This window comes from Genypterus blacodes, unplaced genomic scaffold (assembly GCF_046128005.1).
Source record: "Genypterus blacodes isolate CSIRO-AG114 ecotype Tasmania unplaced genomic scaffold, CSIRO-AGI_Gbla_v1 ptg000653l_1, whole genome shotgun sequence".
Classification (NCBI taxonomy): domain Eukaryota; kingdom Metazoa; phylum Chordata; class Actinopteri; order Ophidiiformes; family Ophidiidae; genus Genypterus; species Genypterus blacodes.
Window position 1 is genome coordinate 10001 of NW_027467360.1, and position 10000 is coordinate 20000.

Here is a 10000-nt window from a genome sequence, read left to right on the forward strand (position 1 = left end):
CCCCCCCCCCTCTCTCAGTGACCATGTCAGGTCTCCATGTGGCTCTTGTAGGGGGCGGAGCTGCAGGTCTGTGTGCAGCTCGTCACATTCTGTCCCGGAGCAGGAGCTTCAGTCCTCCTGTGCTCTATGAGCTCAGCGGCCGTGTGGGAGGAACCTGGTGCTACGAGGAGCAGCCGAGGAAGAGCGTCCAGAGCGTCCAGAGCAGCATGTACCGAGACCTCAGGTACGGACGCCTGTCTGTTGTCCTCCTCCTCCTCTTCCTCCTCCTTCTTCTTCTTCTTCTTCTATCATCACCACTGGCTGGTTGAGGAATAATGCACTGACAATCTTTCATACATTTGTTTGTTTTCAAGAGAAGATGATTGAAGACAATATTGAAATATGAATGAGATAAGTTTGATATTTATCTCGAGGACATTATTGTTATATTGCCTAATAAATATAATCTATAGATTAATGGACTAATGGAAAAAAACAATCTGTAGATGGATAGTGAAGTGCAGCCCTGTTGTGATTGGACTCTAAGCATGTTGTGTTTCACCTCTCGTCTCTTTAAAGGACCAACTTGCCCAAAGAGGTCATGATGTTCCCTGATTTCCCCTTTGACCCCCAGCTGAACAGCTTCCTGTCTCACCAGGAAGTGCAGCATTACCTTGAGAGTTACAGCCAGAGGTACAACATCCAGCCCCACATCCAGGTCAGTGTGTTCACGTGTGTGCTGACATACAAACACGCTACAAACACGCCAGCCAGCTGTTCCGCTCAGACAAACACAGATGTTTGTCCTTTCTGCTTCTCCTCTTGCTGTTTTAGTTTGGGACCACAGTGGAGAAGGTGAAGCCCGTTGTCATGACAACAGAGGCGTCGTCGAGGACAACGTGGGAGGTGACGTCCTCTGATCAGAGCGGTGTACAGAAAACCGAGTCGTTCGATGCCGTGTTTATCTGCACCGGGTGAGATGACCTCTGACCTCTGACCTCTGACCTGCACGTAAAGAGCAGTAACATCATCTAACATCTCACCTCCTCCCTCTGCCACTGTGGTTGTGTTGCAGGCACTACTCAGACCCCCACATGCCTCAGATCCCAGGGATGGACCGCTTTAAAGGTACAGGACAGCTCAGACAAGAGATCAACCAATCAGGCAGCAAGCACTGCAGCTGTGATAACTGCTGTGTGTGCGTGTGTGTGTGTGTGTGTGTGTGTGTGTGTGTGTGTGTGTGTGTGTGTGTGTGTGTGTGTGTGTGTGTGTGTGTGGGTGTGTGGGTGTGTGGGTGTGTGTGTGTGTGTGTGTGTGTGGGTGTGTGGGTGTGTGTGTGTGTGTGTGTGTGTTTGTGTGTGTGTGTGTGTGGGTGGGTGGGTGTGTGTGTGTGTGTGTGGTGTGTGTGTGTGTGTGTGTGTGTGTGTGTGTGTGTGTGTGTAGGCTCTGTGCTGCACAGTCACTCCTACAGGGTCCCTGAGCCGTTCTCTGGTCTCTCTGTTGTGGTTCTGGGTGCCGGGGCCTCAGGAGTGGACATTTCCATTGAACTGGCCAAAGTGGGAGCACAGGTAGGTCACTGGGTCCAAACCTGCAGCTCCTGTCTCTGAGCACATGACCTATCAGCCCCTCTGTGGCCCTGCAGGTGTCTCTGGCCCATCGGCAGCCTCCTCTGGCCTTTCCTCTGCCCTCAGGGATCCAGCAGGTCGGGCCGGTCGTGGCCATCCAGGAGGACGGCAGCCTGCGTTTCCAGGTAACAGACTCATCAGGTCTACAGCCATGTGATTATGGATCCAGACTGCACCGTCATGCAGCCTGAGGCTCTAAGAGCCTCCATCACATCGTCACTTTACTGTCATCACAGCAGTCCAGCTGCAGCTTCATTGATCATTGATCATCTTCCTGTTCTGGCTGTTGCAGGACGGCTCAGTGGGCGTGGCCGACGTCCTGCTGCTCTGCACCGGCTACAACTTCAGCTTTCCCTTCCTGGATGCAGCTCAGCTGGGTCTGGAGGTCAAGGACCACATGGTGACTCCTCTGTATTGCCACCTAATGCCACCTGCATTCCCGTCGCTCTTCATCATCGGCATCTGCAAGATCATCTGCCCCTTCCCCCACTTCGACTGCCAGGTCCATACACACACACACAAGTTTTGCTGAAATGAATTCTGGGACATGGGTGAAGCCACTTCCTGGATATTTGTCCCACATGTACAGAACGACCAGTAAACCCGTGTCCTGGTTCCCTGCAGGTCCAGTTCTCTCTGGCCGTGTTGGACGGCTCAGTGACCCTGCCGTCTGGCGCCCAGATGGAGGACGAGGTGCGGCGAGAGCAGCAGCAGAGGTTGGAGCGGGGGGTGGAGCGGCGCCACCTGCTGAGGCTGGGTGAGGATCAGTGGGAATACTGCCACCTGCTGGCTCGCTCTGCAGGCTTCAGCCCGCTGCCCCCCGTCACCCGCAGCCTGTATGAGGAGGTGTGGAGACAGAGACGCCTCCACCCCCAACGATACAGACAGGTCAACTACAGGCTGCTCAGCGACACCCAGTGGGCACTCAGAGAATGACAGCAGGTTTCTACATGGCTCCACATATAAGATCAGCTCCTGACCGATCAATACTGATCTGTGTTCAATCATGACTGTGTTACACTCCTACAACAAACTAATGTGACGTCTAAGCTCAAACACGTCTCACCACATCCTGGTCCTCAGCCTGGGGTTTCCCCCTCAGCTCAGTTTATCTGGAACATTCATCAGCCTCATTGATCTAAATGAGTGTGTTGAAGTATGAACATGGTAATAATGACATCACCAAGATGCCTTTAAATAAAAACATGATCCTTCAGTCGGTCGGCTTCCTCTGCTGCTGTCCACATGGGGGCGCTACAGAGACATGCTGGAGCTCATGTGTTTACATCAGCACACACACCTTTACTCTGTTAATCATCTCACATGAACCACTGATGAGGACAAACACACACACACACTTTAATACACCATAAACATCAACACAACATGAAACACACAAAGAGGTGAGACAGGAACCTGTCCTCCATCTGACCTGAGCTCGTCCAACGTCCTGACCTCTGACCTCCACCCAAGTCTGATCATTGACATGCAGACGTCTAGCAGCACACTGACACCAACGGAGAAGAAACTCCAGCTGTGTGTGTGTGTGTGTGTGTGTGTGTGAGAGCTGTGTCATCATAGTGTGTGTGTCCATGTGGAGCAGCTGATCCTTCAGGCCTCCTGACCTCGGCTTCGGGGTCGTGCACAAACATTCACCTGCTCATCACATTCATGGTGTCAGTGAGCAGACGGGTCAGGGGCACAAGGTCAAAGGTCAAAGTAAAGCCTGGACACATCAGCTGACTGGATTGTTTAGTGCTGTGTGTGTGTGTGTGTGTGTGTGTGCATGTAGAGCTCAAACATGTCACATTTGAGGAGAGGATTATGGAAACGTCCCAAATGTGTTTGAGCCACTTTGGGACCCGCTGCTTGGTGGTTTTGAGGTATTTTGTTAGGAATCACAACCAGCATGACCTTTGACCTGCAGAAGCTACATGAAGGGTCAGAGTCAGCAGGCTTCATGTTCAGGTTCTGGAGGTTCCTGTCTTCCTAGATGACCCTTGAGGACTTGGACTCGTTCTCCATGTGTCCGTCTCTCTCCACTTTCTCAGCCACCTCTTGCTCGTCCTCTCCCGCTCCGTCCTTCTTCAGGACCTTCAGCGGCCACCAGAGGGCGCCGGTCCAGCGGTCCCGGCGGACGGCTGGTTCTGTTTTCCAGCAGCAGGGGGCGCCCTTATCCCCCGTCAGGAAGTAGAGCAGTGCGTTGAGCCAGGCGTTGCAGGAGGCCAGGGGGCGTGTCACCTTGTAGCAGATGGAGATGGTCTTCATGGCGTTGCAGCTGCCAAGCTGGCCGCGCCGCAGCAACAGGAAGATGGTGCGCGTGACGTGGAAGGGCAGGAAGCAGAGGGCGAACAGCAGCGTGATGGTCATGATGGTCTTAATGGATTTCCTCCGCCGCCTGATGTAGTGGGAATACTGGGAGCCGGAGATGGACACCGACGTCCTCTCCCGATCACGTCCCATGTCGGTCATTCCGTCGGCCACTGTCCCGTCCTCTCCGCCCTCTATGGAGCTGGGCGGCGAGCGCAGGGTCAGAAAGATGGTCCTGACCACCTGTGAGTAGCACCAGGCGATGATGACGAAGGGGACGAAGAAGCCCAGCAGGTGAAGGACGATTCCATACGGGACGTAATCTGCAAACTCCTTATCGATGGCATCGTCCCAGCAGTTCATGTATCCCTCCAGAGGGCCGCCGCCGCCGCCGCTGCTGGCAGCAACAATGGCGTCCTCCACCTGAGGCCACGTCCCGTTTGCCCCGCCCCTCGCTCCTCCGGGCCCGCCTCCTCGCAGGACAAAACCCGTCTGGGCGAACCTGAAGATGGGGCAGGTGAGGATGAAGACCACCACCCACACCAGCGCACAGGTGGCCTTCACCACGCGCTTGCTCTCCAGAGTGATGGTCCTCATGGGGTGGCAGATGCCCAGATACCTGCAGGGCCAAGAGCAGGTTAGGAGACATGAAGAGGGTCAGACAGGACCTGAGAATGAGGCTGGGCACAATGAACTACAGTCCAAGGTGGAAGACCAACATGAAGAAAGAAGGAAGGCAGGCCGCTGGTCAGGTCATCATCTGTCCTTCCTTCCTTGCTTCCTTCATGTCTGACCTTGCGAGCTGTGTCCTACCTGTGGACGGAGATGCAGGTGAGGAAGAAGATGGAGCAGTAGAGGTTGAAGTAGAAGAGGAAGCGGACCAGGCGGCACATGAAGTCTCCAAACACCCAGCGGTCCCTCAGCACGTAACTGGCCACCAGGAAGGGCAGCGACAGGCCGTACATCAGGTCTGTGGTGGCCAGGTTCACCATGTAGATCAGCGAGGTGTTCCAGCGCCGCCCACCACCGCCGCAGCAGCCGCCGTGGTGACGGCAGGACCGCAGCAGCACCACGGAGTTGAGGGTGAGGCTGAAGAGGAAGGTGAGGGAGTAGCACACGGGCAGGAAGACGTACTTATAGGACTCGTCGATGCTGCAGGATGAGGAGGCGGAGTTATGGGAGGCGTTGGGATGAGTGACGCTCGCCGCAGCCAGGACGGCACCTGGCGTGATGTTGGAGGCTGGGATCAGCCCCATGATGAAGGACTGGAGGGGCTCAGGTTCCTCCTGGGTCATCACAGCTTCTTCCTTAGGGCCCCTGCAGGTCTTCCTCAGGCTCAGGGCCCCTGCAGGTCTTCTTCAGGCTGAGTGCCCCTGCAGGTCTGCCTCAGGCTCAGGGCCCCTGCAGGTCTGCCTGTGTCTCATGTCTCTGGAGGCAAACACAGAGTCATTAGTTAGTTCAGAGTGTTTCTGCTGATGTAGGCGACGTCTCGCTCCATTAGGCTGTCAATCATTAAGGAAACATTGCGGAAACACTCCCATGTTCCTGAATCAGACTCAGACTTTGTTGTTTTGGAACAAATGTCCTGATGTGGCAACATGAGGAGAGGAGGACATATGAAGTTTGAACACGCTATTGTTCCTGTGAGCATGATATGGGCGTGGCCTAATGCAGGAGATGTTCATGTTGATAAACCTGCATGAACTGATGCTCAGCATGTCCACACTGTGGATGCTGCCCCCTGTGGCCTCGCTGAGTGATGCAGCTGTGAAGCAGTGTGTGTGTGAGTGTAACTGAAGTCACTCATATTTACAGACAGATCAAACAGGACATGAACGCACCACATGACAATATATTCACTATCAATCACTGATCCTATGATGATGAAACAATAAGATCAATACAAAATATTTATAACATATGAATAATAAATGAATAAATATCAAGATGATTGAAATTCAAAACAATCAAAAGATAATCTTCCTATTTTATCTCTTATTTAACTCGTCTTCTTCATGTCTTCATCATGTCTTCTTCATGTCTTCTTCATGTCTTCATCTTGTCTTCATCATGTCTTCATCTTGTCCTAATCTTGTCTTCATCATATCTTCATCATGTCTTCATGTCTCCATCATGTCTTCATCTTGTCTTCATGTCTTCATCTTGTCTTCATGTCTTCATCATGTCTTCATCATGTGTTGCTCTGTCCTCACGTCTCTTAACATGATTCATTTCTTTAACATGAATCTGAACCAAACATCACAAATCTGTTCACTCAGACGTTTGGAGCTTTGAAGTGAGAAGTCAGAGTGAGTCAAGTCTTCCTCTCTGATCGCTCACAAAGAAGACGCAGCACACAGAGCCAGTCTGGAGTTTCAACGCTTTTTCCTACCTGGAGCCTCTTGGTGCTGGTCCTGGTCCTGGTCCTGGTCCTGATCCTGATCCTGGTCCTGGTCCTGGTCCTGGTCCTGGTCCTGTTCCTGGTCCTGGTCCTGTCCCTGTCCCTGTCCCTGTCCCTGTCTGTGTCCCGTCCCGTCCCCTCTGGCTGTGTGTGTGTCGGGGCTGGAGGGTCTCTCTTCTCCTCTGACCTTCAGTGACTCTGTAAATAATTGATGAGCTTCATTCAGCCTCAGCTGCAGGAGTGAAACCTAATCCAGCCTCTGCAGAGGAGGAGGACCTGCTGACTCGCTGACTCGCTGACTCGCTGACACCATGCTTTGAGATGAGACTCCAGCCCCTCCTCACGGCCCGATGGTGGCGCTGCATTAACACTGTAAGTCACAGAGTTCAGATGATTGCTTCCTTCTTCCTGGAGTCCTTGGCTCTGTTGGAGTTCACACAGGCCACGCCCCTTTGGACCGGACCACATTTCCACACCTCAGTCATCCTCGGCCACCCAGCTGATCAGCTGATCCCTCCCTCCCTCTGATGGACGTCGTTACACTTTTTCCAATTCTGTGTGTCGCCGTAGCAACCTAAAGCATTTCTAAAGTTCCGTTTACATTACAAATGGATGAGTAAATATTTGAGCTCATGTTTCAATGCTGGGTGATGCAGCAGCACACATGGAGATCTGAGCCTGATTCCAGAGGAAGACTCTGATGAAGGAGCTGCTCTGTCTCTGTCTGTCTCTACCTGAGGACCCATGGCAGACAGCAGGGGGCGGCTCTGTGCTCACTGAGGTCACACGTGGTTGAGCTGTGCAGCTGGACGCCTGCTGTCCCTGAGCAGGAGAAGAAGAGATCAACCATTTGAAGCTCCATGAGCCACCAGCAGGGGGCGCCTGTGCCTCATGACGCATCAGCACAGATATCCTCCATCCATCCTGTCTGTCTGTGTGTGTGTGTGTGTGTGTGTGTGTGTGTGTGTGTGTGTGTGTGTGTGTGTGTGTGTGTGCCTCTGTGTGTGTGTGCCTCTGTGTGTGTGTGCCTCTGTGTATGTGTGTGTCTGTGTGCCTGTCTCTGTGTGTGTGTGTGTGTGTGTGTTGAGCACACAGAGGTGTGTGTGCTCAGGCATCATGTCTCTATTGTGTGTGTGTGTGTGTGTGTGCAGGCAGCAGAGGAATGAACAAACAAACTGTGACTCAAACTCACCACGTTCACTTCCTGTTAACCTCATCAAACTTTCTCCATTTCCTGCTCCGCTCACTTGCTTCCTCCCGAACAGGAAATGATGATGGATCATTAGTAATGTTCTACTTCCTGCAGGGACGTCTGAGACAAGCGTCCATTCATACATACATGTGTGTGTACATGTGTGTACATGTGTGTTCATGTGTGTTCATGTTGTGCTGTTGAATGGTCGTGGGGTCAAAGGTCAGCCTGCAGCACTTTTTCTGTGATGATCGTCTTTAGCATTTCACTGTGGCACGATGCAGTGTTGCCATGACGACAACATTCCATTCTCTGTCACAAGTCAAGCCCATGAAGAAGAAACAGGCGGCCGTTTCACACGTATGTTTATTAACACCACTCCATAAATACACAACACACACTTCCTGTTACCACGAGACTCTGAACTTCGCTTGCTTTGTTTCTACTTTACAACATTTGGTAAATACGTACATACATGAAAAAACTACTTCCTGTCCTGCGTCATGACAACAGAGGAGCCAAAGAATCACGTCTGTCAATCACCACTGCTAAGCGAAAACTAACTATGACGTCACTTCCTGTGTGAACACGTCAAAGCTGCAAGTCTTTGGTGAAGCCGTTAGCGGCGCGCTAGCCCCCAACGGAATGTTGCTCATACTTGTGTGACTTGTTTGGTTAAGAAGAGGATTGTATATTTTCCTCCTCATCGTCCTAACATGAAGGCTTAGACAGAGCAGAAGGACTCTCACAGGGCCGGAGCCAGGGTTTGAGCCTCCTTTAGAACCAAATCAGTCATTGTTTCCTGTTGACCTGATCACTTCCTGTTACCTGGATGTTGTGACTTGAAGGTTCATTAATTTAGCTTGTTTGTTAATGGTTTGCTAAAGTAACCAAGCTAACACTAACATTTGTGGGCTGACAGGAGGAGGAGGCAAACCCGGCCCCTCCCACCGTCACAAAGCTTTCACAGCGCCCTCTGCAGGTGAGGGAGACTTCAGACAAGACTTAGGTCAGGTCCTGGACATCTAGAAGCATGGCGTCCTGTTTGGTCCTCAACTGGTCTCTAAGCACCAAGAGACCCACCAGGTCTGAACTCAGCACTGAAAAAGAAGAAGAAGAAGAAAAGATTCATGCTGGAAACTAAACACAAACATCTGAGTTGAGTACTTAAACATCACAATGAATTTGCTCTAAAATTCTGTGTGTGTGTGTGTGTGTGTGTGTGTGTGTGTGTGTGTGTGTGTGTGTGTGTGTGTACCATGTACGTCCTGATGTAATGAGGCTTTCAGGCCACTGAGCTGCAGCACTGAGAACTCCTTCAGCTCCCAACTTTCCAGATGTTTCCGCTCAGTAACATTGCTGCTGCTGTCCAGGTGCTGCAGCACGCACGCACGTACACACACACACACACACACACACACACACACACACACACACACAATGAATTACAGTGACTCCATGAGCTAAACCAGCTGCTTTGCTCTGATCTGGTCATTCAGGATGGAAACAAGGACCAGAGGGGACCAGGACCAGGGCCAGGACCAGAGGGGACCAGGACCAGGGCCAGGACCAGGACCAGAGGGGACCTGCTGATGCTGACACACTGGTGGGAGCAGCTTGGCTCTGGATGGTAGAGCGGTCCGGCCCTGGAGAGCAGGTTGACCCACGTGCTCCTTCATCCCCTCCTTTCCTTTCCTTCCTCCCTCCTCACCTCCTTCTCCTTCTGTTCCGCCAGCACTTTGTCTCTCAACGTCCTCAGAGCAGAGGCCACTTCCTGTTTCAGCCCGGCAGCATGGCGACTGTTGTGTCCTCTTCCTATGGAAACCTGAGGAAGAAGATAAGAGCTGTGTGACCTCATGGACAGAGCAGCACACACAGAGCAGCACACACAGAGCAGCACACATGTGCCTTTTCATTTGTACTCCTCTGGTTGAACATGTGTGTGTGTGTGTGTGTATAAATGGACCTTTTGTTCTGCTTCCTCTTCTTCACTGTCGCTGTTGTTGATGAAGCAGAGCTGCAGGTTTCTATGGTTACTGAATCTGTAAACAGGCAGACACAAACATAAATACATTTTAAACAGCAGCTCTCTGGGACTTCAGGTTCAGGTTCTGATCTGAATCTGTAGAACATCTGAACCAGAACCTGCAGACTGACTGTAGGGCCCTGGACATGAGCTTCAGCTCTTGAAGCTGATTGGCTGACAGATCAGCACTCTAAATAACATCCCACTCTTTCTCTGTCCCTCTTTTTCTCTTCGTTCTCATTTTCTTCACAGAAAAAACAACAGAATGAGAAAAAAGAGAGAGAGAGAGACAAATCCAGACAGAAGGACAGAAGGAGATGAGAGAGGGTAAAGGAGAAGGAACCAATGAGAAAATGAGGAAAAATGGGGGAGGGACTAAATGAGGCCCTGCCCCTGCCTCGCCCCGTCAGGCCCCGCCCCCCAGCCTCATCAATGAAGGTCCACCACACAAAAGCATAAAGACTTCA

General features: G+C 51.8%; 3 protein-coding genes across 4 annotated transcripts in view; 1 reads left to right on the top strand and 2 right to left on the bottom strand.

Moving 5' to 3' along the window:
• The window catches only part of LOC142990684 (uncharacterized), a 3778-nt gene extending 958 nt beyond the window's left edge, over window positions 1-2820 (top strand). Inside the window, exons 2-9 of the mRNA XM_076140538.1 lie at window positions 19-223; window positions 559-697; window positions 814-953; window positions 1055-1107; window positions 1423-1547; window positions 1622-1729; window positions 1897-2106; window positions 2229-2820. Of these exons, the coding sequence (XP_075996653.1) occupies window positions 24-223; window positions 559-697; window positions 814-953; window positions 1055-1107; window positions 1423-1547; window positions 1622-1729; window positions 1897-2106; window positions 2229-2540 (1287 nt within the window). The 5' untranslated portion in view covers window positions 19-23 and the 3' untranslated portion in view covers window positions 2541-2820. The remainder of the gene's footprint in view (window positions 1-18; window positions 224-558; window positions 698-813; window positions 954-1054; window positions 1108-1422; window positions 1548-1621; window positions 1730-1896; window positions 2107-2228) is intronic.
• Window positions 2821-3593: 773 nt separating this feature from the next.
• On the bottom strand, window positions 3594-5170 carry LOC142990686 (P2Y purinoceptor 3-like). The gene is made up of 2 exons (XM_076140541.1): window positions 4728-5170; window positions 3594-4533 (listed from the first exon to the last, which is right to left on the bottom strand). The coding sequence occupies exons 1-2, from the start codon at window positions 5168-5170 to the stop codon at window positions 3594-3596; spliced, it is 1383 nt and encodes a 460-aa protein (XP_075996656.1).
• A 2687-nt stretch (window positions 5171-7857) lies between these two features.
• The window catches only part of LOC142990685 (uncharacterized), a 3653-nt gene continuing 1510 nt past the window's right edge, over window positions 7858-10000 (bottom strand). For both annotated transcript variants that reach the window (XM_076140539.1, XM_076140540.1), the window contains exons 4-7: window positions 9474-9549; window positions 9219-9332; window positions 8766-8883; window positions 7858-8607 (exon numbers count right to left, since the gene is read on the bottom strand). In XM_076140539.1, the coding sequence (XP_075996654.1) occupies window positions 8513-8607; window positions 8766-8883; window positions 9219-9332; window positions 9474-9549 (403 nt within the window). In that variant the 3' untranslated portion in view covers window positions 7858-8512. The remainder of the gene's footprint in view (window positions 8608-8765; window positions 8884-9218; window positions 9333-9473; window positions 9550-10000) is intronic.